General features: G+C 41.3%; 1 protein-coding gene across 1 annotated transcript; it reads left to right on the forward strand.

Moving 5' to 3' along the window:
• The first annotated feature begins 1,449 nt into the window (after positions 1-1,449).
• Positions 1,450-14,351, forward strand: MAPK1IP1L (mitogen-activated protein kinase 1 interacting protein 1 like). The gene is made up of 4 exons (XM_027554166.1): positions 1,450-1,619; positions 7,634-7,655; positions 8,340-9,032; positions 9,992-14,351. Exons 2-4 carry the CDS (start codon positions 7,638-7,640, stop codon positions 10,001-10,003), a joined length of 723 nt encoding a protein of 240 aa, XP_027409967.1. The 5' UTR covers positions 1,450-1,619; positions 7,634-7,637; the 3' UTR covers positions 10,004-14,351.
• Positions 14,352-27,052: the final 12,701 nt, after the last annotated feature.

A 27,052-nucleotide genomic window follows, 5' to 3' on the forward strand; every position in this document is an offset into this window, starting at 1 on the left:
ATCTTCTGTCGTCCCCTTCTCCTCCTGCCCTCAATCTTTCCCAGCATCAGGATCTTTTCAAATGAGTCAGCTCTTCACATCAGGTGGCCAAAGTATTAGCGTTTCAGCTTCAACATCAGTCCTTCCAGTGAACACCCAGGACTGATCTCCTTTAGAATTGACTGGTTTGATCTCCTTGCTCTTGAGTCTCCAAGGGACTCTCAAGAATCTTCTCCAACACCACAGTTCAAAAGCATCAATTCTGCGCTCAGCTTTCTTTACAGTCCAACTCTCACATCCATATATGACTACTGGAAAAACCATAGTCTTGACTAGACAGACCTTTGTTGGCAAAGTAATGTCTCTGCTTTTTAATATGCTGTCTAGGTTGGTCATAACTTTGCTTCCAAGGAGTAAGCATCTTTTAATTTCATGGCTGCAGTCACCATCTACAGTGATTTTGGAGCCAAAAAAAAAAAAGACATCTGCCACTGTTTCCCCATCTATTTGCCATGAAGTGATGGGACCAGATGCCATGATCTTAGTTTTCTGAACGTTGAGCTTTAGGCCAAATTTTTCACTCTCCTCTTTCCCTTTCCCCAGGCTTAGGTATTATTTGAAGATTCTCTATCACTCATTTTTCAGTATGGGAATTACGTGTGCTGTGGAATAAACCCAGAAAAGTCTTCGTTTAAGAAGCTAATAGTAAAACGTCCACCCAGCAATCCACTAACAGCAAGTGAAAATAAAATCTAAGAACACTGCATACGTTTTAATTTTTACACTAAAACATATGTACGTGTTATATATGTATATTTTGCACAACACGTAATTATGACATCTTCATTGTTAGCTAGCACATTCCCTGACCGCTGCGGTCATGTGTCAATCACCTTTGAGGTCTGTCACAGAGTAGGTAGGTAAAGGTTCAAAACTGAACTACGGGGAGAAAAAAATATTGATTAGAAAAAACCTGCAAAGATATCCATTCCTTTTGTTAATATCAATTTGTCAAGCCATTTGCAAACGTCTTCACTTTTCTGCACTGTTGCTTTCAGTTCAGTTCAGTCGCTCAGTAGTGTCCGACTCTTTGCGACCACTGTTGCTTTAGCTCTCCACAATTTTGGCCAACGGATCCGTGCCCCGGTTTAGAAGGCATTCACACCTAGCCAGCTTCGAGGCCTAACTCTAAATACCCCAAGTATAGGGAATCCAGAACTTGCTTTCAAGCCTCTCCAGGAGACAATTTCCGCCAGGCTGCCAGAACGCAACCCGCCACTGGCGTTTCCTCTAAACTGCTCAGAACTCCGGGAAACCAGGGAGCTTTCCTTCCCCCCACTGAGAGAAAAACAGCCGAGCAGTCGTGGACGGGCTGGCCGCAGTGCCACCGGGGCCCTGAGGAGGGCGCGCGCGGCCGGGCTCCGCCGACCAGTGGGGAGGCGGAGCCGGGTGGGGGCAGCGCGTTCCGAGCACGGCGCTTCCTGTTCCGGCGCCAGGAGGAGCCGCGCGCTGCTGGTGCTGCTGCCGCCTCCGTCTCCGTCTCCGCTGCCGTCGGTCGGGCTACGCTCGGTTCTTAAGCACCCAGTTCTCTCGGACCCATCGCCGCTTCTAGATCTTGCTGCGAGTTCGGATCTTGCCGGGTGAGGCTGCCTCGGCGCTAGGGGGTCATGGAGGAGAGCGAGGGAGCCCGCCCAAGCGGGACGCGGGGACAGTAACAGAGGTGCCTCAGATGCCTCTTTGGTGGGGCGGGGGCTAAGAGCGTCTCCCCGTGGTTTTCTTCTCGGCTGTGGGCAGTCCGCCCGCTAGCCCCCCAAGGAGAAGGCGTCGGGGGCGGGTGACGTCGTACCGATGGATTTCTCGGCGGGTGACGTCAGGCCTGGCTCGGGGGGCGGGGCGGGGAGCGGGCCTGGCCCCTCCCCCACCCTTTCCCGGGCGGGCGCGACCCGCTCGGAGGCCGGTTCGCTCCGGTTAATCCCGGACTCCTTTTGTTCGCTGAGCTCCGAAGGGCTGCCCGCCTTGCGCCCCTTGGCCCCGACTCCCTCCCCCACTCATTAATTGCTAATGAAAGGGAGAGGAAGGCTGAAAGAGTCTTGTAGGAGTCTTTGGTGCTAGTTTAAGATTATTCGCAATATGAGGTTTTGCTCATCATTTTATTTTTTTTTTGGTCGTCATTTTCTAGAGGAGTTCCTAGCAGATACTTAGATTAATATCCATGACAAACTGAGAAGTGTTGAGTTCTGTAATGCTCCCTTATTTTAGGATTTAGGAGCGCCTGGTGGCTTTGGACCGTTTTCTTCTGAAAATCAAGAGTAGTGCTTCTAATAAATGGGGATTGTAATGTTGAAGCATGGAAGCATACTCATCTGACAGAAGAAGAAAAAAATTTTTATAGGGTTGTTACTGAAGAAATACACGCTCGTACACTTGATGGCTGTGAGTTTGTTTTGAAAAAGAACCCTCCATTAAAGACGAAGGTACCCTTCAGAAATCTTTCAGAAGTTCTTTGTTCGGGAATAGTGTTCTTTGGGCAGGAGAAATAGACATTTTTCTCAATACTGGTGTCTCTGAACTTTCTATTCAAAGCTAGTTTGTTTCAGAAACTTGAGTTGTGTGTACTGGAATGTCCCTTTTCCTCTCTCCACGAGGAACAGAGACCCAGAGACAGCCCCTTAACTGAAATCCTTGGGACCAGTGTGTTTTGGAATTCAGAAATCTTAAAAATTTTATCTTTAGATTTTAGAAAGCCGATAAGGTGCAAAGACGAGAGATCACACCAGCGGAGTCGGGGCAGCGTCCCCAATCCAGCATTAATATTTGTGCAGCGATGAAAAGTCGCTCAGTCGTGTCCGACTCTTTGCGACCCCATGGACTGTAGCCTACCAGGCTCCTCTGTCCAGGATTTTCCAGGCAATAGTACTGGAGTGGGTTGCCATTTCCTTCTCCAGGGGATCTTCCCGACCCAGGGATCGAACCCAGCTCTCCCACTTTGTAAACAGACGCTTTACCGTCTGAGCCACCAGGGAAGTCCACCAAGTAAGTTTTATGTCAAACTTGCGAACACTTTCATTTCTAGAGGTTTCTGAATTGAGAACTGCAGGTAAAAGTTTACGAACCTATCATAGCAATTTGTAAAAGCTGACATCTATTGAGTTTTTGCTACCTGCCAGACAGTGACCAGGAGATTTATTGTGTAAGTCTCACAGCAAATCTGTGAGGTGGCTCCTACTGTCAACTTTCACCTCTGGGGTTTGCACAGCTTGGCTTGTCCAGAGCCCACCAGTGAACTGCAGCATTACCTGGTTTGAAATACTTACAGTGTGCACGCCTTTATTTTTTAATGCTTTTTTAACTGAAGGATAATTGCTTTACAATATTGAGTTGGTTTTTGCCGTACATCAGCCTGTACTAGCCATAGGTATACACATATGTCCCCTCCTTGAACTTCCCTCCGACCCCCCTCCCCAGGCTTGCACTGTTTTAACTATATACAGTATGCCCGTACACCGAGGAAGAGAAGGTGGTATGTTTATTTTCTAGGCACTTGATTTACCAGTCCCATTTAGTTCTGACCTTAAGGGCCCATTATTATAGTTGAAGTAACAGATTGAGGTGTGCTGTCTCTGAGATGGTCAAACTTTGGTCTAGAGACTCTCTGGGTGAAGCTTTCGTATTCCTCCCCTTTCTTCATTGCAGCCAATCTGAACTGCTTATACATCCCCCAGATCTCTTGCCCGCCCCCGCCCCAGCTTTTGCAGAAACTGCTCCTTTCCCTAGGACCTACCCCAGGTCTTTTTGTTCTCCCACACTGCAAAGACAGGACTCCTCAGGATTCCTCCTTTGATACCTTTAGGAGCTCTTCAAGGTGTTCCCATAGTGCCCTGCACTTGCCCCAGGTAGCCTACTGTTTAAATGGTAGTTCTCCACCAGACTGTGAACTGCTGTTAAGTGTTTATTCCATGTAAGACTATTCATTTCCCCAAGGCCCAGTGCAGTACCAGGCACTTAGGTTCCAAAAAGTATGAGTGTAGAAAACAGGACTGACAGGAGCTTGTTGAAAAGTTATTTTTTTTAATTACATATTTTTTTAAGTAATTTAAAATGTTCAAAAACATGCAGATCCCAATTTCTTGAGTTGTCCAAATGTAAAACAGTGTTATCTAATAAATGCCAATACTAGAAACTATCACATAAAAATGTTCATTCAAAATTTATATTTTCGGTACAATGTATTACCAGTATCCTCTCCCCATACTAAACAAGTCAATGCAAAAATCCTGATTTCGCTTGCTGCTGGTACTGCTGCTAAGTCGCTTCAGTTGTGCCCGACTCTGTGCGACCCCATAGAGGGCAGCCTACCAGGCTCCCCCGTCCCTGGGATTCTCCAGGCAAGAACACTGGAGTGGGGTGCCATTACCTTCTCTGTGATTTCACTTAGTGACTCTTAATAAATATCTTGTTTATAACTGTAGATTTTTAGATATTTTACTTATCTGTGAAGTAGTCAGGAATTGTAACTTTTGTTGATGAGAAAAATGGTCTCTGGCTAAACACTGTCTTTGTCAAAAGATTGAGACAAAAAATTTGGTGTCCGGGTTTCCTAACTGTGTAGTCCCATACTGTTTTTGACTCCTACAGTTTGATGGCCCTTTGAAATATTCCTTGTCCAATACCAGTAATTTATGGGGTTCAACTTTTTAAAACTCCCCCATGATTGAATTACTATCTTTATTCTAAAGGCCATAGGTGTTACAGAAATGTTTTATGTTTCTAATGCTAGTTGAAAGAAATTATGTACTCCTCTGTTTTAAAATTGCTCTTCAGAAATACAATGAAAAATTAAAAAAAAAATTTTACACATGATGTGTATTGCCATAAAGAGTTAATGGGAACTTTTGGAAGTGACAGCTTTAGATTTTTCCAAAATGAAAAAGTCTTCCTTGATTATAAACTTTTTTTTTGTAGTTCAAGATCACATTGGACTCATTTTAATTAGCATAATCCATGTGTTTTGGAGGGTTGTTTTTTTTTTTTTCCCCCTCTGGAAAATCTAGGGTTTGGGGGGGTTTCCTGGCAATCCAGTGGTTTGTTGGTTGTTTTTTTTTTGCAAGTATACTCGATGTCCATTCTATTGGATTGTATTCTAGATTGGAGTACTGATGTCCAGCTCTATTTTTTTAACCATTTTATGGTGAAAGTATTCCCCAAATAGTAAATTGGAATGTTTCCAATTAATATGAATACTGTTTGGGCATGGAAAACAAGTTGCTTTACAGTGCAATGCTGTAAAACAGGAAGTGACCTCTGTTTCTAATCCCTTTGGTCAAGGCTTTATTATTTCCTCTGTCTTCCAGGATTTGATGTTGAATTTAAACTTTTGAAAGCCAGAGTTAGATTTTAATGTCATGCTATGATTAATTAACCACAGTTTTTCAAAAACTAAGAAGGAAATGAGTAATTGTAAAAACCTGAAATGTAAGACCAGGTGAAATTGAATGGGTTGCTTAATTAGGTTTTTTGCTCCAGAATTAATGTGAACTTTGATACAGAACCACTTTCTGTTTCGAAATGGCTCACCCTGTGTGAAAAGAATGTTAGTCTTAGGTAGGCTTGAAACTTGTGCATTGATAAACTTTTTTTCATGTGTTTGTCCTAAGAATCTACTATTGTGTGATGTTACTTTTTAGTATAAAACCTTAACATGGAAATAAATGGATAAATATATTTGCTATACATTCATGATGTGTTTTTTAATCTTATGAATTTAAGAACAAGGTTATAGCTGCTGTGACTGCAGGCTTCCTGTTCATTTTCTTTATCATTCCGCATAATAACCATACCACACGAACTAAAACTCTGTAAATGGCTCAATATTGTGTATTGGTGGGGCAGAGAGAAAAACTGTGAGATCAAATCATTAGATGCCAAAAAAATCTGAAGAAATTCAGTGGTGTTTTTTTTAAGCTAGCAAAAAAAAAAAGGGACCAAATCTAGCAAAAATAGGCATAAATAGAAGCTTTCCTTACTGTAATTTTTTAAAATCTCAAAACTAAAAATGAGAATCATATTTAAACATTATAAGCATTACCAGGAGAGTTGGGAAGACTACTGTGTTCACACTATCTTATTTAACATTTTATTGTTTAAATTCTAGCTTATGCAAAAGAGAAAAAGGGTATAAACATTGCAAAGAGATGGTAAAATTATTTTTCGCTAATGGCATAATTCTTTATCTGCAGATTCCAGAGAATCAACTGAGAGACTTTCAGAAATAATTCAGTAATGTCACTGCTTACAAAAGTAATTCACTAAAATTTAAAAGGCTTTTCCCGTATATGAACAACCAACCAATTAGAAAACATAATGGAAGACCCAATTTACAACCATGAAAAAAAGTTTACTATTTAGAAATCTAACTCACAAAAAATGTATAGGAGTCTTGATTTTTAAAAACTATTGAGTGATAATAAATGACAGTGATGGGAACCAGGATGATATACCTTGTTTCTCAAATGATAATATTTTTATATTTTAAATATTATCAAATGTCCCCTACATCTGTAAATTTAATTATGTTTTCTCATTGTGCTGTTGGGATTTTTTGTTTGTTTCACAAAGTGACTTAGAAAAAATAAGCATGACAATAGTCAGGAAAACCTGAAAAAATAGTAATAGTAGGTCATAAAATTTGTTTAAAAGTATAAAGCTGCCCTAATAAGATGGAATGTTATACTGTGGATCAGTAGAATAATGTTCACAGGACCTTTGGGAAATGCTGGAGGCTCTGTGGCCTGGTGGTTTTGGAATCAATCTATACCTGGGTTTGAATCTCAGTGTTTGTCACTAGCTCTGTGACTTGAAACAAGTGAACTTGCTAAGCTTCCTTTTCTCAGCTGTAAACTGGGAGTGGTAATAGAATCTGCATCTATTTGTGAGATTATGCACCTGAAGCACTTAGCATGGTAGATAGATTTTTCAGTGTTTGTTATCAATAGCAGCTGTAGAATGTGTTAAAGGTGGCTTGTTGGGTCAGTTAAGAAAAGACAGATTACTCAGTAATTATTGTTTGAAAGAAAAACAGAAGATTTTTAAACAAGTTAAACTATATAAATACTATTAGAAAGCGTAGATGAATTTTTTTGTGTCATCTAATACCCTTAATGTCTTAAAAAGCATTAAAAAAAAAGATGTACTATTAGTAAAATGATCAAATGCAAAAAAAGTACATACTGTAGTATTCTGATTATATGAAATCAAGGAACAAGTGAAAACTAAGAAAGTGATTGCTTTTTTAGGAATTAATTGGGAAATAGCATGAGTAAATTTTATGGAGTAAGGGAAATGTTGTGTATTTTGGATGGTTACAGGGGCAAATACAGCTGTCAGAGCTTGTTGACCTGAGCAGTAATCTGGGCATTTCATTGAAAGTTAATTATACTGGAGTTATAAAAATTGAGGAAAGTGGTCCAAGCATATTTACAGAAAAAGAAGTCTAAATGGGGTATTAAATTTAAATAATGCTCTACTTTCCACTTAATTAATAATCAGATGTAAGTTAAAACAAGATGCCAATCTTTAACCTGTCATTGAAAATGACGTATAAAACTGGTTTTGAAATATTCCTTCTTTTTTTGTTTTGTTTTGGTTTTGTTTTTAGGAAAATGTCTGATGAATTTTCGGTAAGTTGATGCATTTATTCTTCATAAGTTTTTCAGCTCTTAGAAAAAAAGACATGGTCCTAACTGTGGGCCCTAAGTCTTCCAATTTAAAAGAAATGCTTTTTGTGATTCTTCATTTTTTTTTTTTTTTTTTTTTAGCATGTGATTTTGATGGATGATTTGTCTTTATTTAGCTATAATATTCGAAAATGCATTCTGTAGTATTTATTTCTTTATGAATCTTTAAGTATAATTTTTTAAAGGCTTCTGTTTTCTTTTAACCTGATAGTGTTAATTATAGCCAACATTTATTGATAATTATATACCAGGCACTGTGTTAAGTGCATGGAGTGAGTTATCTCGTTTAGGCCTCAGGTTAACCCTAAACTGTTGTTTTGAAAATGAGGAAACCAAGGCTCAGAGAGGTTATGTCACTCGTTTGAGGAAAAGCCAGGATTCAGTTCACACTGTGTTGATCAGTTGTATTTAGAAAACTTGACCTTCTCTGAGGAATTTGCATTGTAAAGCTGATATTCAAGGAAACTCCTAAATTTTGTATTAAATGAGGTGGTTTATAAATGGAACAGCTTGGCTTTTGAAGAATTCCTGACCTTATAGCTTACCATCCTTCATGGGTTGATAATCATGTATGGCATTGCTTGTCCCTGAATACGATCAATAAGACATGCTTGTTTTGTATTCCAGTTGGCAGATGCGCTACCTGAAAACTCCCCTGCCAAAACCTCTGCTGTGAGCAATACAAAACCCGGCCAACCTCCTCAAGGCTGGCCAGGTTCCAACCCCTGGAATAACCCAAGTGCTCCACCTGCTGTGCCATCTGGACTCCCGCCAAGTGCAACACCCTCCCCCGTGCCTTTTGGACCAACGCCAACAGGGATGTACCCCTCCGTGCCTCCCACCGGACCGCCTCCAGGACCCCCGGCTCCCTTTCCTCCTTCTGGACCCTCATGCCCCCCACCTGGGGGTCCTTATCCAGGCCCTGGCCCCACTGGGCCATATCCTACACCAAATATGCCCTTTCCTGAGCTTCCAAGACCATATGGTGCACCCACAGATCCAGCTGCAGCTGGTCCTTTAGGTCCATGGGGATCCATGTCTTCGGGACCCTGGGCACCAGGAATGGGAGGGCAGTATCCCACCCCCAATATGCCATATCCATCTCCAGGGCCATACCCCGCTCCTCCTCCTCCCCAGGCACCAGGGGCGGCCCCACCTGTTCCTTGGGGCACCGTGCCACCAGGAGCCTGGGGACCACCAGCGCCATATCCTGCCCCTGCAGGATCATATCCCACACCAGGACTCTATCCCACTCCCAATAATCCTTTTCAAGTGCCTTCAGGACCTTCTGGTGCTCCACCGATGCCTGGTGGCCCCCATGTGAGTGTTTAATTTGTTATTAACATGCAGTAATAGTCCCATGAGCTGAAAAACTGTCTCCAGTTTTGGATGGACAATTAGAAAGCTATTAAACCTTTTTTTAAGGGGTGTTATATAAAATAAGTCAATTTCAAGCTTCAGACAAATTTAGATAAAGCATTTAAAAGCATGAAAGCATAGGTATTCCTGGCATTAAAAATACAGAAATTCCTCAGATATCCCTCAAATAATTTGTAATGTAATAAGTGGTATCCTCAACAGCATCCTTGAAGTAAACTGAGAGATGTGTTTCGTTGGACTTTTTTTTTTTTAACTTCTCTCAGTACTGTTTTAATAGCATCAAACCAAAGCACAAAGTTCAATGAAAGTCATCTCTCCCAGTCTGGCTAGATATAGAGGTAGATTTTTAGAGAATCCAGAGCCATGAATGTGTAACGTTGCCCATCTTTCATGCAGCTGTCGTGTTTCTCAGCCAGGGTTATGTTAGATCCTTCACAGTACTGAGCTCAAGGTTATACCACTCTGCTGCATCGCCAGTTATATGTAATGCTGTGTGCTCTGCTGTCAGCCAAGCTGGAGTAGGGTTGACATCTTAGTTGAGGACCCTGTCTTGGGCATATGACCAAGTAGAAAAGCACCTTGTTCCCCTATGAATTGAGCCAAGTCCCATTCTCCATAGGGGAAAACAAAATCTGTTTATTCTTAAAAGGACTAATCAGATCTCCAACCAAATTAATCACAACCGATTAATCTTAATAAAGTGTCCCTGAAACTTTTAATTAGTATAACTTTTTGCCATATATATATATATGGTTTTAAATATTTTAGTAAAGTGTATGCCAGAATAAGTGATGATTTGCTGTTTGGATTTATTAAGCAATAAGTTTAAGTCACAGCAAGGAGTTAATAAACTCCGTTTACAAAATCTAGAAGTTTACTTTTTCTTTTTTCTGTTGCAGTCTTACCATTAAGTTAACAATGGATGAAGAGATGACGCTTTGCTTTTTGAAGTACATAGATATATGCACATGAATGCATATCTAAAAATTGCTGTTTCCCTATTCTTAGAGGGCATTCATGAAAGAACAACTCTTGCACCTCTCAGAAGATGTCTGCCTCTTGTGCTTGGATGTATAGTACATCTGATGGATACAATCAGATAAAAATGGAAATGGAAATCATTCAAATGTGATTTTTATTTGGTTTTTATGGAAAGTTAAAGTAATTACGTATATTGAATAGCTCTTTGCTACAATTTGTTTAAAACAAACTTTTCAATTTGTTTAAATTATGAAACTAAACACTTATATAATCACTTTTTCCCCTAAATAAACACACTTTGAAAACAATCACATTGTCATAATTTAAACAAATGATGCTTCTCAACATCTTGAGCTGTTCTTTCTACAGGATAAATAAACCTGGTCCTTCTGAGGTTATATTTTGGATATACATTTTAAAACTGTTGGTGATTACTGTCAGATGTTGAGTTCATTTTTATCCTTGAGCTTTTAGTAAAAACTTTTCCTTCGTTTTTAGTTCCACTGATATGTTTTATTTTTAGCCAGATGGGTCATACAGCTCTAAAATATGCCCTTTGTGGAAACTTGTTTCTTTTTAATGCAGGCCGACGTGTAAATGTAAATTATATTCTTAGAGAATTGGTGATCTCTTTGTATTGTTTTAGAATAGATTGAACTGTCTATATTGCTTTGGGAAGAGCTCAAGGAGGAAATAATTCTCTCCTTTGTCTGGAACCTCAAATTGGAGGAGACCCTGGGAACTACTTCATAGTAATAAGTAATTTGCATTCCCACAAAACACTCTTCTATGGGGCCCTTCCTGTAGTCCCCTTGCTCCCTGATACTGAAAACTGGCCTACTCTAGGGCTCTATCACAAACACAGAAGTTAGTTTAGAGAACCTCAGTCATACAGACATGACTGCTCTTTGTAGAAGTGTGATCGAAATATGTTAATGTCTTTCAGAGTCTGGTTAAGCTATGTCATTGTGTCTCGCATAGTTTTCCTGGATCTGTTTGTAAAGTGCTTATGGTTAACAGTTCAGTTCTGTATTTGTTGACAGTAAGACTGGTAAATAGGTAGAAGAATGAGTGCCACCCAAAAATTATTCTCTAGCTCTAACACTGAGCATAATCATAAAGTATAGATCTCTACAATTGAGTTTAAAGTAGTGTGACTGTGTTACTTAAAAATAAGTGTTGTTTGTAACCTTCAAAATAGCTTTTTGGCACCTTATCTTTAAATCATATTTTTAGATTTGGGATAGAACTGACCGTGTTACTTGTCAATAACATTTTGAAATTTTGAATGTATCCATTAGGTTACTAAAATGTATTTGTGACTTTCTTGACCAATATATGAGAGATTTATGCAGGAGCTCTTACTTTTGCTTAGAAAGAAAATATTTGGTGGTTTTATCTCTCTCATAGTTAAAATGTCAAGAATGCCAAATGCTGCCAGTTTAATGGTTTGTTAGCTACCTCCTTTTAAGAAAGCAAGATTGTCAACTTTCTAGAGTAACCAACAGTATTTAGGCCTCCCTTAAGTAAATGATAGAGTCAAGCTTTCAGAATTGAAACTAATTTGTTTAGGTATTTTCAGACTGGGGAATGTTCGCTTTTTCATAGTGGCACAGTCTTTTTCTTTCACTTCTTTGCAGGGACAAGTGGCAGCTATCTACAGTACTCTTGAAATCTGTTCTAGCCTTCAATTTGTAAGGCAGTAGCCTTAGAAGGTATCATAGCTTAAATTATCAGTGAATATCATAATATTAGCTAATTTTGGAAGGATGATAGGAAAAGTGAGATGGCAACAAAGATCTCTCTCCTTTTGGTTATTTTCGTTGTCCTACCTTGGGATAAGTTGACAGCTCTGGCTTTAGATAAAATATTTAACACTAGAGAGGATAATGTTTGACTACAAGAAGAAGAGGTAGCAAGTTTGGGAATCTAATCGTGGAATCTCTTTATTATTATGAGAGAAAATCTTATGCTAAAGGATTTGAAGGGCCATGAATACAAGATTTGGAACTACTACCCCTTACATTAACTGCTGCGACCCACACTGCCCAGCATGCCGTAGATGGTACTGCCATTTTAAAACTGGCTTTTCAAGGGTTTTCCAACTGATACTTGGGGAAATTTTTTTAATGAATCAGAATTGAAGGAAATAGAATTTCTCCACTTGGGGGAGGGACATCTCAATTCTTAAGGGTATTCTGGGCCAGCAGGTATTTTTAGGTTCAGGGTGGAGTTAAGAAAAGCAGAAGTTGTTTCAAGGGTGACATGGAAGAAAGCATCTAAGAAGGTTTTTTGTCTTTACTAGGGAACGTTGCTTTTAAAACAAACTATGCTAGGCCAAGATTGGTTTGTGGAACAGGCTGCTTGTTAGAAAGTATGTCTGGCCTTAAGGGAGTATGCAGTAAATATACTGGCATTTGGACTTTCAGAGCAGAAATTTTAAGATAAATTTGATGGAGATAGTTGAGATGTGTTGAGGAATAGTATGTCTGGAGTTAGGATCTTAGGTTTTGAAATTGTTGAGCCTAAAGGTGACAGAAATTCAAAATCAGACCTTGGGTCCTCACTCATACACAGAGTCCTCAAAAATCAAGGCTCCTTAAAGAAGTGCTTACAATGCCTTGGCTTGTCTTACTAGACTCTGCCTAATGCTTTTGAAGATGGCTGTTTACAGCTCTGACTGCATAGCCCTGTTTTCTGTAAAATAATATATTGATTATTCAGGAATAAGTGCATTTTTTAATTACTAAAGGGCCTCCTTCCTTTGTTAGTTTTACTGCTTACTGTTTTCAGTAGAGAATAATAAGGGTGGCTCAGACAGTAATGGACAGATTCGATCCCTGGGTCAGGAAGATCCCCTGGAAAAGGGAATGGCTACCCATTCCATTATTCCTGCCTGGAGAATTCCATGGACAGAGAATAATAAAGGGGCAGAGTAGAAAGGGGGTGGTCTATCACACCGCTACAATGGGATATTGGAATATTTTCTAGGAAACAGGTCGGTTTTGCCCCTGGTATTTTTACCTCACAGTTATTAGTGCTACCTATTGTACTCAGATGTACAGCTTTTGGAACTTCGTGTATATCAACATAGCTCTACTCAAGTTTCAGTTAAAATCCTGTGCCTAGCTTGCAAATCAGTCAGTTGCCTACACTTCTAAGAGATTCGTGCCAGTGTCTTCCTTTCTCACCCTGAATAATCTAGTGCTAGATTTGTAAAATGCCTGGTTTATAAACCTTGGAAATTAAACCTAAGCACAGACCTTCAAGTGTTCAAGTTTTTGAAAAGCATAAGGCTTAATTCAGATGGATCACACTGATCCACTGTACTATGCATAGAAAGTGGTGGGTGGCTTTCAGGGAAGACTATAATTTTATCTTAATAGAGCAATATTTAGTGTTGAGGACAGGCACTGTTCTTTTTAATTTCAGAATTCTGCCAGGTAAAAAATTGCCAATAAAATAATTGGTATTAAAGAAATGGCCATGCAAGCTTCTGGCAATAGAAAGCCTCTGAAGACCGCATTCATTCAGCAGACACTTCAATGTCCATAATCCAGGTGCTTTTGTCAGATGCCAGAGATACGGAGATGAAGAGGATGCCCTCCAGAGGCTAGCCTAGGTAGAGGCAGGCATTACAGGTTCGATGAGTACACCCAGTATTAGCTCCCTGGATAAGCATTTTAGCATTCCTGCTGGTGGAAGTTTTGGACTAGGCTTTGGGCATTTAAAGAACAAAGTATGGAATACCTTTTTTTTTTTTTTTTTTTTAAGTAAGAAAATGCTTTTCAAGACTGTAGTGTTTGTTGATGCAACTATTCAAGCACACAAAGTAACGGGATGTTTTGCCTCTTCAGTTTTCCCCTGGATAAAGGCACTTTCACTGCCTGCCACTGATAAGCAGATCCTGATTTGTTGCCATTAAGTAAACTTGACTTCTTATGTGTGCTCTATAAAGGTTTTGTATTTTTTCCTTGATATTGTAATTTTTTTCACTGATTTAATAATGACAAATTTAATGTATGTAATTGTCTATGCATTTTAAGTTAAACTGCCTAAAATGTGATTTGCCACATATACATTTGTTTGTATTATAAACTGTAAGCAATCCGTTGGAGATGTTAGGTTTTATCACCTGCTGCTGTATTTGTAAACAAAGACAAATGTTGCTTTAAGACGTAATTATAATTAGGGATAGTCTATGGATGTGATACTTGATATTTTTTAAGATAAACTTGTTTGCTTTTGTGTATTATACCTGAAAACTTTTTTTTTTAATGTATTTTCATGGTTTCGCAGTTTTTTCACTTATTTTAATCTTTAGGCCCAATTCTGGGCTTCCCAGAAAAAGTCCAGAACCTAATTAACTACAAATTTGTTGTCATAAAGAAAGAAAAATAGCCTGAGGGGACACCTGCCCCCCAACCCCCAATGTGACCTGCATTCACGAAGGCTCCGTGGGAACAATGCCTCCTCCACAAACCCATCTTTCAGCAACGCAGTGTCCCTCATGAGGATCTCCTCTCCTCCCTTTAAAGCTGGCCTATTCTTTGTAACCAGGTTATCTGTGCACATGAAATCAGGGAGCCTTCCCTATCTGCCCCTGCTGCCACACACCCCTCCTTTCCTCTACAAAAGATACTGCTGTGCCTGCAGTAAGGGTCACATTGTTCAACTTGGCATATAGTTGCTGTTCTCTGTCCACAGAGGATTTGCTAGCATTTCTTGAAACCGAGTATGAGTGGGGCTATAAATGAGTGAAATAATTTGTGGTATATTCTATTTTTGAAAAGGATTTCTGCTTTTTGCTTTGGACCAAAAAGAAATTTTTTTTTTAAATTTGCATTTGATGTCTTAACTCGTATCTCCTAAAAGGACCCACTTAAAGTGGAGCTGTGAAATAGGTAGTGAAATATAAGACCACTCTGGAGCAGGGCTGGGAGGTTTTCCCATCATGAAATGAAATTCCTTTGGCAAACACGTTCTTGCCTGGATATCTGACACACGCAGTTTCTTTTTTTTAATCACCATGTTAAAAGTTAGCACTAGTCCCTTTGCAACAGATCTCTAAAGTAAAGTAGAATCCTAACTATTAATATAAGCACACTTTAGACAAGGCAGTGCAATAGAATTCTAATACCGGAAGAGAATTTGGTCCTCCTCCTGGAGTTTGTTCCTACAGCATCTGAAGATTATTCTCATGGGGGCAGGTTTTTGTGTTAATTCTCTGGGATTCCAGGAATGAAGACACAAAGCAGGTTCAGCTTAGTTCCTCTCTGCTTTCCCTAAAGCAGCTCCACAATTCCACTATAGGTCAGTTTGGGCTGCTGTAACAAAGGATCATAGACTGGATGGCTCAAACGAGAAATTCTTAGGGTTCTGGAGATTAGGAAGTCTGTGATCAAGATGCCCGCTAATTCGGTTACTCGATGGGAGCCTCTTCCTGGCTGGCAGCTCCTCACTGTTTGCTCCCACATAGAGAAGAAAGCTCTCAGTTGTCTCTTAAATGGATACTAATCCCACTTTAAGTAAAGGTCCCATTTCTATAAACCATTACATTGCAGCTTATGACTTAAGCATGGATTAGGGGGAATAAGGGGGCACAATTTGGTTTATAACACAGATAAGGTGTTTGAAGGGACAGAAAGTTTGGCTACTTTTAAATTTTTAAAGCTATTTTAGATGACCACATCTCCTAGTTGAGATTACCTGGGATCAGGTTACAGTAGAATCTCCATCTAGATTTCTAAGCTATGCTTAAAGTGTTAGTGTCACACAAGAAAAGCTTTTGCTTTGTAAGACAGATAAAAAGCCTTTTTTAGGAGTAAGAATATCTTTAAAAGAGGTTAAGTAAACCCCAAGGTCTAATTACATGAGAATGGCATCAAGACTTAAGAGTGTCCACTAGATTATACCTTGCTCGTACCCAGTACCAGATACCTTTATATATGCAGTTCCTTGATTATCAGTCTAGACCTCTGCCTTTTTCAGTGGACATCGTGACCTGTTCTTGTCCCCTTAAGACACCACTGAGTAGATTCCAAAGCTGTGGGGAGTTAGGAAGACACTCAACTGGTTAACTTTTTAGATAAAGAGGCCAAACTAAGCTTCATGTATTGTCCTACTTATCCAGTTTCATTTCCTGGGAGCTGATAATGATAGCTCTAATGTACATTTTATATACTTTGGACCACTGAATTCTTAACACCTGGAATTTAAAGTTACAACAAACCTAAAGGTCAGTTTTTAGTTTCGATTTTATAGATAATGAAACTACAGCTAAGAGGTAAAGATCGCCTAACTTGGTATGTTATGGAACTGAGTACAATCAGGTGTAACCAATAGCAGTTTTACTGCTCTGCTGCTGCTGCTGCTAAGTCGCTTCAGTCGTGTCCGACTCTGTGCGACCCCAGAGACGGCAGCCCACCAGGCTCACCCGTCCCTGGGATTCTCCAGGCAAGAACACTGGAGTGGGTTGCCATTGCCTTCTCCAATGCGTGAAAGTGAAGTCTCTCAAGTTGTGTCCGACTCCTAGCGACCCCACGGACTGCAGCCTACGAGGCTCCTCCGTCCGTGGGATTTTCCAGGCAAGAGTACTGGAGTGGGGTGCCATTGCCTTCTCCCTACTCTGCTCTGCTTTGCTTCAAAATGCAGCTTTCCTAAGAACAGCTTCTCCATCTTACATGTGTCTGCCATGGTTGGCTTAGTGCTGTAGCACTGCTTCCAAAATTGTATACCTAGGAAGTCAAATCCATATAACAATGAGTGTTACATAGCAAACCTTTCACATAGGCTTCCCTAGCGGCTCAGTTGGTAAAGAATCTGCCTGCAATGCAGGAGACCTGGGTTTGATCCCCAGGTCAAGGAAATGGCAGAAGGAGAAGGAGAACCCTGGAGAAGGAAATGGCAACCCAATCCACTATTCTTGTCTGGAGGATTCCATGGCCAGAGAAGCCAGGAAGGCTATAGTCCATGGGTTGCAAAGAGTCAGACACAACTGTGTGACTAACTTTCACTCTCATACCTTTCACACAGTTTATGTCATTGAATGAGTTTCATCAGATACTTTAAAAAGCTAGTGTTTGAAATGTATATATATCCTTGCAGTTTGGTAAATAAGCACAGTTCTTAAACGGCTAACTTACTGAGTTGTATTTTCATAAACATAATCCTCAGAGGTGTAGCATTTTAAAGTAGGTTAAATACGGATGTGAGAATTGTTAACAAAAGGTTTTGGATGATCGAATCACTAGTGTCAGCCCTACCGATTATTGAAGACACTGGTTATCCAGCTGCCCCCAAGCGGCAAAGGCTTGGACAAGGCTGTCAGAGTGGCTGAGACAAAAGAGGTCTCTGTTAGTAGTAGATGAGCAGCCAAGATGTACAGGAACTGTACAGCGGGTGGGAGAGTCCGAGGGAGGTTCTGCCAAGTATGGCTTGACGGTTCTTTTTTAAACTTGCCAATACAGGACATGCTAAGTTAAAACATCTTAACTGTTGCTTAGTTACTGCAACACAGAAAAATCCCAAGTGCTAAACTTAATGAATACCTGGATCCCTTCTTGAATGCCCAAAGAAATCTTTACAAAAAAAGACCAAACTACAGGACTAACGATCAGGACTGGATCTTGGCCTGTTAATAGAAGGGGAATGAAAACAATTGACCTGAACTAAGAAAAGCCTGTTTACAAACCTCACAAAACTTTTCATCTGAAAGGTGGTAATAAGTCTCCACCTCTGGTGAGTCTGTAATAGAAATCTGATCAAATTCTAGAGTGCAGCTGTTCATGATTCAGTGAGCAGCACAATTGCTGGGGATTCATGCACAGAGCTTTTAGCCTTGAGCTCAGCCTGGCAGTGTGATTTGGTGCAATTGACTAGCCTCCTGTGCTGATTTACCTTATCTGTAAAACAGATGATAATGCTCAAAGTACCCAAAGTACCAAGAGGGAAAAATGGAACATTCTTACCTCTAGCCAAATGATTCTATTTAGTGTATTAACATAACTAAAAGATTACACATCTAATAATATACAGTATCTGTATAAATGCTTTTTTTAAAAAAATCAGATTGTCAGGACTTCTCTGGTGGTTCAATGGCTAAGACCGCTCCCATGCAGGGGGCCTGGGTTCGATCCCTGGTCAGGGAATTAGGTCTCACATGCAACTAAGAAAAAATAAAAGTTGCTCAGTCGTGTCCGACTCTTTGAGACCCCATGGATTATTGCCTACTAGGTTCCTCCGTCCATGGGATTTTTGAGGCAAGAATGTTGGAGTGGGTTGCCATTTCCTTCTTGAGGGGATCTTTCCTACCCAGGGATTGAACCCAGGTCTCCTGCATTGTAGGCAGACACTTTACAGTCTGAGCCACCAGGGAAGTCAGGGAAATTAAAAGACTTTGGTAAAATCAGAATCAGTCACACTTGAAGGAAGGCTAAAATGTACACAGTGTGATGGTATGTTTATTAAACACAAAGGATGCATTATAAGTGGTCATATGTGCCAGTTTGCCTGAGACAACTCTGGTGTATGTTGCCCAGGTGTAATTATTAATAGCACACTCCTTGCATTCTCAAAAGGGTCTGGATTTAAGGATAAATTATTTGGTTATCTTGACTACTGGAATGCAAATGGAGATTTTCCATGTTTGTTTCCTGAGATTAAAAAATCATCCTAAAAAAAACATGTTTCAGCATAGAATTGACCTTTCCTTCACATATATTATCTAGAGTGCCACTTACACTGTATCTTATTAAAGTAAAGAACAATATCTCAATTGCAGCCACAATTGCCTTCAAAAAATTCCCAACAAAAAGAGCACATTCTGATCCTAGACCAGGAAGCTGTGCCTTTTTTAAATAGAGATGCTAGATATTGAGGAGAGATGGGAATAGGCTTCCTACTTTTCTGGGCATCTGTCCAAAGGTTTCTGCCTCATAGCCTCAGATGTCTTTTTTCCCCACCCCGTTCTGGAAGCAATTTCCCTTAAAGCTCCAAGTTCTTTCCTAACTTAATCCTGTCACAAACTGAGTGATGCTGAAAACTATGTCCAATTTCAGGGCTTCTTTAGCTGCTGCATACAAACATCAGCAAACCTCTGGCAGAATTGCATTTCATCTCCAGTCCTGGGCTGATATGAGTGTTTCTAATTCACAATGATAGTGGAGGGGAGGGAACAGTGAAATTATTATCATAGGGTACATTAGTGGCAAGATGATGAAAATGTGTTAAACCACTTCAGAAATGTCTGAAGTAATAGTAACAGTTGGCAGGAGTAATAGTTTTCCATTTTTTGCTATTTGAGGCACACTGACTACCAAAACTGGTGGCTCTCCTGTAAGGATTTAGGGCTTCAGGTGTTACCACACTAGTCTTCATCAAGCTGTTAGTAGAATGTCTGCTGCCACAACCAAGTTCTCAAGTCTTCTCACATGGTTACATGGCAAAGTTCTTGGAGTTGAGGAAACCATTTCTCCTTGGTGGTGGTGTACTGGTACACGAGCGGTTTGAAGACTGATCTTCACCACCTGCAGCATCTTCCTAGCTTAGCATTCTGACAGCATTGTCATAAAAGCACATGTCCCCCGCTGTGGCAAAAATAAATTTTTCACATTGACCACAATTTAGTTGACACATCTGTGCTTGGTGCATTATTATGCCGCAGTGGTGGTGAAGTTAGAACTGGAAACAGCTCACGAAAACATCTGATGAAATGTTTGAATAGAAAGTGAAACCTCAAAATACTTCAAGTTTGAATATCCGTTTGCTGCTAGTACCTTTCATCACAAAGTATGTGGGGGTCACATCTGACTTATTGATTAGAAAATTATTGCTCTCAAGCAACTCATACTCTGTTTAATGAAAAGCATATTAGCGTTTACCAGGGGGAGGGTTGGAAGGAGAGGCAATTGAGATGTGTACATGAAGGACTTGATAGAGTCTGATACTGTTCTATTGATAGGGGTGACGGCTATACATGAGTATTCATTCTATTTTATTTGGCACCAAAGATATGTAATACTCTTTGGGATGTACAATTTATATGCTAAAGCATATGGAGCCTGAGCACGTAATACTGAAAGGAAACCCCAGTTTCACACAGACTCTCTGAGAAAGGTAGAAGGGCCAGAATTCAGATATGTATCAGTAGCATACGGTCATACCTAGTGTCAATGTTTTATTTTTTCCTAATAACAAAATCTCAGTTGCTTTAGGAAACAGATGGTTGTCATTAGAACACAAAAGCACAGGAATTCCCTGGTGGTCCAGTGGTTAGGTCGCTACTTTTCCACTGCAGAGGGCAGAGGTTTGATCCCTGGTCAAGGAACTAAGATCCTATATGCTGTAGTGTGGCCAAAAAAACCCACAAAAGCATAGAGTGTCCGGTGGTCCACTCAGTCTAGTGAAAGCATAACAGGTACCTAAACCCAGCGTGAGGCAAGTGGAGAAGTGATTGTAAAGCATCCGATTATACAAGGCATTGGGTTAGGTTAGTACAAAGAGAATCCTAAAGACAGTCCCCACACACAGGAGGAGATGATTGGGAGGATATGTTCCATGGTGGTGGTGGGATAAATGGAGAAAAGTGAGGAAAACATACTTAGAGTGAGGATGAGGTGGTATTCGCACTGCGTAAAGAGCACAGGTTCTGGAACCTGACCAGTCATATATACCACTTACTGGTGGCTCAGTGGTAAAGAATTTGCCTGCCAGTGCTGGAGATGCAGGAGATCCAAGTTCAATTCTTGGGTCAGGAAGATCCCCTAAGGAAGGAAATGGCAACCCACTCCAGTATTCTTACCCGGGAAATGCCATGGACAGAGGAACCTTAGTTTAGTTCAGTTCAGTTGTTCAGTCATGTCTGACTCTTTGCAACTGCCTGGACTGCAGCATGCCAGGCTTGTTCATCACCAACTTCAGAGCTTACTCAAACTCATGTCCATCGAGTTGGTGATGCCATGCAAGCATCTCATCCCCTGTTGTTCCCTTCTCCTCCTGCCTTCAATCTTTCCCAGCATCAGGGTCTTTTCCAAGGAGTCAGTTCTTCGCATCAGATGGCCAAGGTATTGGAGTTTCAGCATCAGAATCAGTCCTTCCAATGAACACCAGGACTGATTTCCTTTAGGATTGACTAGTTTGCTCTCCTTGCAGTCCAAGGGACTCTCTAGAGTCTTCTCCAGCACCACAGTTCAAAAGCATCAATTATTCAGCACTCAAGATTTCTTTATAGCCCAATTCTCATATCCATACATGACTACTGGAAAAACCATAGCTTTGACCAGCCAGACCTTTGTCAGCAAAGTAATGTCTCTCCTTTTTAATACACTGTCTAGAGGAGCCTGGCGGGCTACAGCCCACAGGGTTGCAAAACTGTTGGACACAATTTAGTGACTAGAACAAGATATATCACATTGGATGATAACAATAATTCCTACCTCCACAGGGTTTTAAGAATTAAATGAAGTAATCCAGGTAAAGAACTTACTGCTTGATGTCATAGGCACTCAACAAATATGAACGTATCATGGAACCTGGAAGGCACTTTTTCTACATGTTACAGTCTAGCAGAGGAAAGAGAAAAGTAAACAGGCTGTTTTCATCCAGTGTGATGGTCCAGATGCAGGAGGCGCAGGTGACTCTGAGAAGACCCAGGGAGCACCTAATAGTTAAATAGCTACCATGTTTTGAGCACTACAGTCTCCGAAGGGCTTGAATTGCATTATCCCATTGAGTCCCAGGGTAAAATTCGGCTCTGTGAGTGCCCCTGGCTGCATTCTTTCCCCTCTGTGATGCAGGTCTCCATTCAAGGCATCTGGCACTTCAGGAAAAGGCCTGGGACATTCCCTGGTAGTTAAGAATGTGCCTTCCAATGCAGGGGATGCAGGTTCAATCCCTGGTGGGGAATTAGATCCCATGTGCCACGGGGCAATAACCCAGCTCAAGGCAACTGGAGAGGCCGACATCCTGCAACCTGACTGAGCCCATGCTCTACAACAAGAGAAAGCCTACACACCACAGTGAAGATCCAATGCAGAAAAAAGAGAAAGAATACAAGAGGGAGACAGTCCTTACCTCCAGCTCCTTTGCTCCAGCCACAGTTTCCTAATCACACCCATGTAAACGTGGTCGTTGCTCAGTTGTGTCCGACTCTTTGAAATCCCACGAACTGTACCCGCCAGGCTTCTCTGTCCATGGGATTCCCAGGCAAGAATACTGGCGTGAGTTGCTATTTCATTCTCCAGGGGATCTTCCCCACCCAGGGATTGAACCCCAGTCTCCTGCATTGTAGGCAGATTCTTTACCGTCTTTACTCAGTTTCAAAGCAGCTGACTTTGGGGTGGGCTAAGGAGTGTATGAGTGAGTTTCTGGTGGGATGAGAGGCAGGCAAGTACTCTGAGAGGAAGTGACTGAAACAGGTCGAGTGTAGCTATTCTACCACTGAGGAGCCTGTGTTCCCAACATTGCAGAGAACAGCCAGCCCCACCCTGGAACAGCTTTCCCAGCATTACTCCCAGTGACAGCAGCAGCATACCTAGGAACACAACTCACTTCATGGCTGCCCACAGCTACACCATTCCTTCTTGCTGCGCTTTGGGAGTACACAAGACCTATTCATTCCAGAGCCTCGGGCCACTCGGAACTCTGAACACCTCATTTTTAAACAGAGAGCCCTGCTTTTCCAAGGCTCCTTTGCTCCAAATTACATGAGAGATGTTAGCCCATATACAGTGATGCCAGTTACTACTTGGATCAGGGAATAGATAAGAGGGTCATTTTTTGGAATGTGTGTGAGAGGATCTGAGCCTTGGATAAAGGGAATTGAAAAGACGAAGGCAGACAGAACAGCCCTAACTTAAATGAGCAAAAATATATCAGCACCAAGAGTTTTTCATTCAACTGTTATTTTTATTAACCACTGACTCTGCCAAATGTTAGTAATTTAATAATGAACTAACTAGTCAGTTTCTGCTCTCACATAGCTCACAAGTTAGTGGAAGAGACAACTACTAAATAATTTAATTACACTTGTGATAGGGGCTTCCCTTGTGGCTCAGCTGGTAAAGAATCCACCTGCAATGTGGGAGACCTGGGTTCTATCCCTGGGTTGGGAATACCCCCTGGAAAAGGGAAAGGCTACCCACCCCACTATTCTGGCCTGGAGAATTCCATGGACTCTTTAGTCCACGGGTTCACAAAGGGTCAGGCACAACTGAGCAACTTTCACTTTCACACTTGTGATAAATGATGGGGAGGAAAGTATCACTTAATATGTAGGAGTCAAGTAAAGCTTGCCAGAGGAAACGACATTTGAACTGCCATCTGAAGGATGAGTAGGACTTTGGCAGGAGACAAATTGGGAGAAGGGTAACAGGAAGACAATATAAGAGGGCCAAGTAGGCAACCCTTGTGTGCAGGAGGGAGGGCCAGCAGTGGGGGTACTTGCCTCCATGTGGATGGTGAAAGTTGCTCAGTCATGTCCAACTCTTTGCAACCCCATGGGCTATAGAGTCCGTGGAATTCTCCAGGCCAGAATACTGGAGTGGGTAGCCTTTCCCTTCTCCAGGGGATCTTCCCAACCCAGGAATTGAAGCAGGGTCTCCTGCATTGCAGGTGGATTCTTTACCAGCTGAGCTATGAGAGAAGCGCCATGTGGTAGAGGATGTGAAACGGAGCACACACACAGTGTGGAAGGCTTGTGATTGGCTCTACTCCCTTCCCCCCGGGTTTGTCTACTAGATTAAGTCAGCCGTGTTCCCACTGACAAATGCAGAGACTCCAATAAACTCAGTTTCAAGTCTTTAGGGTAACCATATCAGGGAGAGCCTTTTCATAGAGGTCTGGGTTTTCTGAGGTCCCATTAAACTAATATTTTCCCAGCCTGGTGTAAGAGGCAGTCTTCTTTTTATAATCTTAATATACTTCAAAGTGCCTGACTTTGCCATACTTGATAAGCCATCTAGTGGAAGAATCATTGTCAGCACTGTGCTGATTGGGGAATGGGCTGTCCATCCCTGGGTTTATTCCAAAGGAGAAATTAGAGAAATCCTTGATTGCATAATTTGGTCAGCTCACTTGGGGGCAACCCCAATTTTCCTATCTTGCCACAGATTTCTTTCTAACCCATTTCTCATATTATGCTTTACGTTGACTATTTAATAAACTTTGTAATCCAAACATTTCATTTTGGTGTGTGATCTTTTATATTCCATGAATTCTGGGACAGCTTGTCTAGTAGTGTATTTAGAGGCTGTTATTAGATGAAGATAATTTTCCACATAACAGAGTGACACACACACAGATTTTTTAAAATTAGCTGATCTAATCAATGACATTGATAAACCTAGGCTAGATTGGGGCTTCCTTGGTGACTCAGACAATAAAGAATTTACCTGTGATGCAGAAGACCCAGGTTTGATCCCTGGGTTGGGAAGATCCCCTGGAGATCAGATCAGATCAGATCAGTCGCGCAGTTGTGTCCGACTCTTTGCGACTCCATGAATCGCAGCACACCAGGCCTCCCTGTCCATCACCAACTCCCGGAGTTCACCCAGACTCACGTCCATGGAGTCAGTGATGCCATCCAGCCATCTCATCCTCTGTCATCCCCTTCTCCTCCTGCCCCCAATCCCTCCCAGCATCAGGGTCTTTTCCAATGAGTCAACTCTTCACATGAGGTGGCCAAAGTACTGGAGTTTCAGCTTTAGCATCATTCCTTCCAAAGAATCCCAGGGCTGATCTCCTTCAGAATGGACTGGTTGGATCTCCTTGCAGTCCAAGGGACTCTCAAGAGTCTTCTCCAACACCACAGTTCAAAAGCATCAATTCTTCGGCGCTCAGCCTTCTTCACAGTCCAACTCTCACATCCATACATGACAACAGGAAAAACCATAGCCTTGACTAGACGGACCTTTGTTGGCAAAGGAATGTCTCTGCTTTTGAATATGCTATCTAGGTTGGTCATAACATTCCTTCCAAGGAGTAAGCGTCTTTTAATTTCATGGCTGCAGTCACCATCTGCAGTGATTTTGGAGGCCCAAAAAATAAAGTCTGACACTGTTTCCACTGTTTCCCCATCTATTTCCCATGAAGTGGTGGGACCGGATGCCATGATCTTCGTTTTCTGAATGTTGAGCTTTAAGCCAACTTTTTCACTCTCCACTTTCACTTTCATCAAGAGGCTTTTGAGTGCCTCTTCACTTTCTGCTGTAAGGGTGGTGTCATCTGCATATCTGAGGTTATTTATATTTCTCCTGGCAATCTTGATTCCAACTTGTGTTTCTCCCAGTCCAGCGTTTCTCATGATGTACTCTGCATATAAGTTAAATAAACAGGGTGACAATATACAGCCTTGACGTACGCCTTTTCCTATTTGGCACCAGTCTGTTGTTCCATGTCCAGTTCTAACTGTTGCTTCCTGACCTGCATACAAATTTCTCAAGAGGCAGATCAGGTGGTCTGGTATTCCCATCTCTTTCAGAATTTTCCACAGTTTATTGTGATCTACACAGTCCCTGGAGAAGGGAATGGCAACCCACTCCAGTATTGTTGCCTAGAGAATCCCGTGGACAGTGGAGCCTGGAGAGCTACAGTCCATGAAATCGCAAAAAGTCGGACATGACTGAGTGACTAACACTTTCAGGCTGATCAGGGGGAAAAAAAGGAAATACAAATTACCAGTATCAAATTACCAGAATAAGGAAAAAAAGGAAATACAAATTACCAGAATGAGAGATGACATTTCCATACATTCTGCAGATTCTAAAAGAAGAATAAGGAAATATTAACAACTTTATGCCAATAAGGGCTTCCCTCATAGCTCAGTTGGTAAAGAATCTGCCTGCAATGCAGGAGACCCTGGTTCGATTCCGGGGTCGGGAAGATCCACTGGCGAAGGGATGGGCTACGCACTCCAGTATTCTTGGGCTGCCCTTGTGGCTCAGCTGGTAAAGAATCCACTCACAATGCAGGAGACCTGGGTTCGATCCCTGGGTTGGGAAGATCCCCTGGAGAAGGGAAAGGCTACCCACTCCAGTATTCTAGCCTGGAGAATTCCATGGACTGCAGAGTCTGGGGTCACAAAGAGTCATACACGACTAAGCAATTTTCACTTCCATGTGCCAATAAACTCAACAACTTAGATGAAAGTGACAAATTCCTTGGAAAACATAAACTATCAATCCTCACTCAAGAAGAAATAATAATCTAAATAGTACTATCTTTTAAGGAAATTGAAGTTGTAATGTAAAACCTTCTCATTGTGGGATTTCCCTGGTGGTCCAGTGGTTAAGAATCCACCTGCCAATGCAGGGGACATAGGTTTGATCCCTGGTCTGGGAGGATCCCACATGCCGAGGGGCAACCAGACCCATGGTGTCCCAACTACTGAAGCCCATGCACCTAGAGCCTGTGCTAAACAACAGAGGCTACTGCAATGAGAAGCCTTGCGCACCACAACTGGAGAGTAGCCGCGCCCACACCGCCCACAGCAACTAGAGAAAGCCCGCACACAGCAAAGACCCAGCAAGCCAGAAATATAAAAACAACAACAATAAAACCTTTCCATCATGGTACCGCCACTTTGGAAAACAGCCTGGCAATTTCTTCAAAGGTTAAACTGGAGTCACTATATGATCCAATAATCCTACTCCTTGGGTATATACTCAAGAAAAATGAAAACATGTTAACACAAACACTTGTACACAAATGTTCATAGCAGCATTATTCATGATAGCCAAAATGTGGAAACAATCCAGATTCATCAACTGATAAATAGATAAATAAAATATGGTATATGCATACCATAAAATATTCAGACCTAAAAAGAAATGAAATATTGACATATGCTATAACATAGATAAACCTTGAAAACATGCCAAATCAAAGAAGCCAGTCACAAAAGACCGTATTGAGTATGATTCCATTTATACGAAATGTCCAGAATTAGCAAAACCATAGAAGTAGATAGGTGATTGCCAGGG

The sequence above is a fragment of the Bos indicus x Bos taurus genome, chromosome 10 (genome assembly GCF_003369695.1).
Source record: "Bos indicus x Bos taurus breed Angus x Brahman F1 hybrid chromosome 10, Bos_hybrid_MaternalHap_v2.0, whole genome shotgun sequence".
In the NCBI taxonomy this organism is placed as follows: Eukaryota; Metazoa; Chordata; class Mammalia; order Artiodactyla; family Bovidae; genus Bos; species Bos indicus x Bos taurus.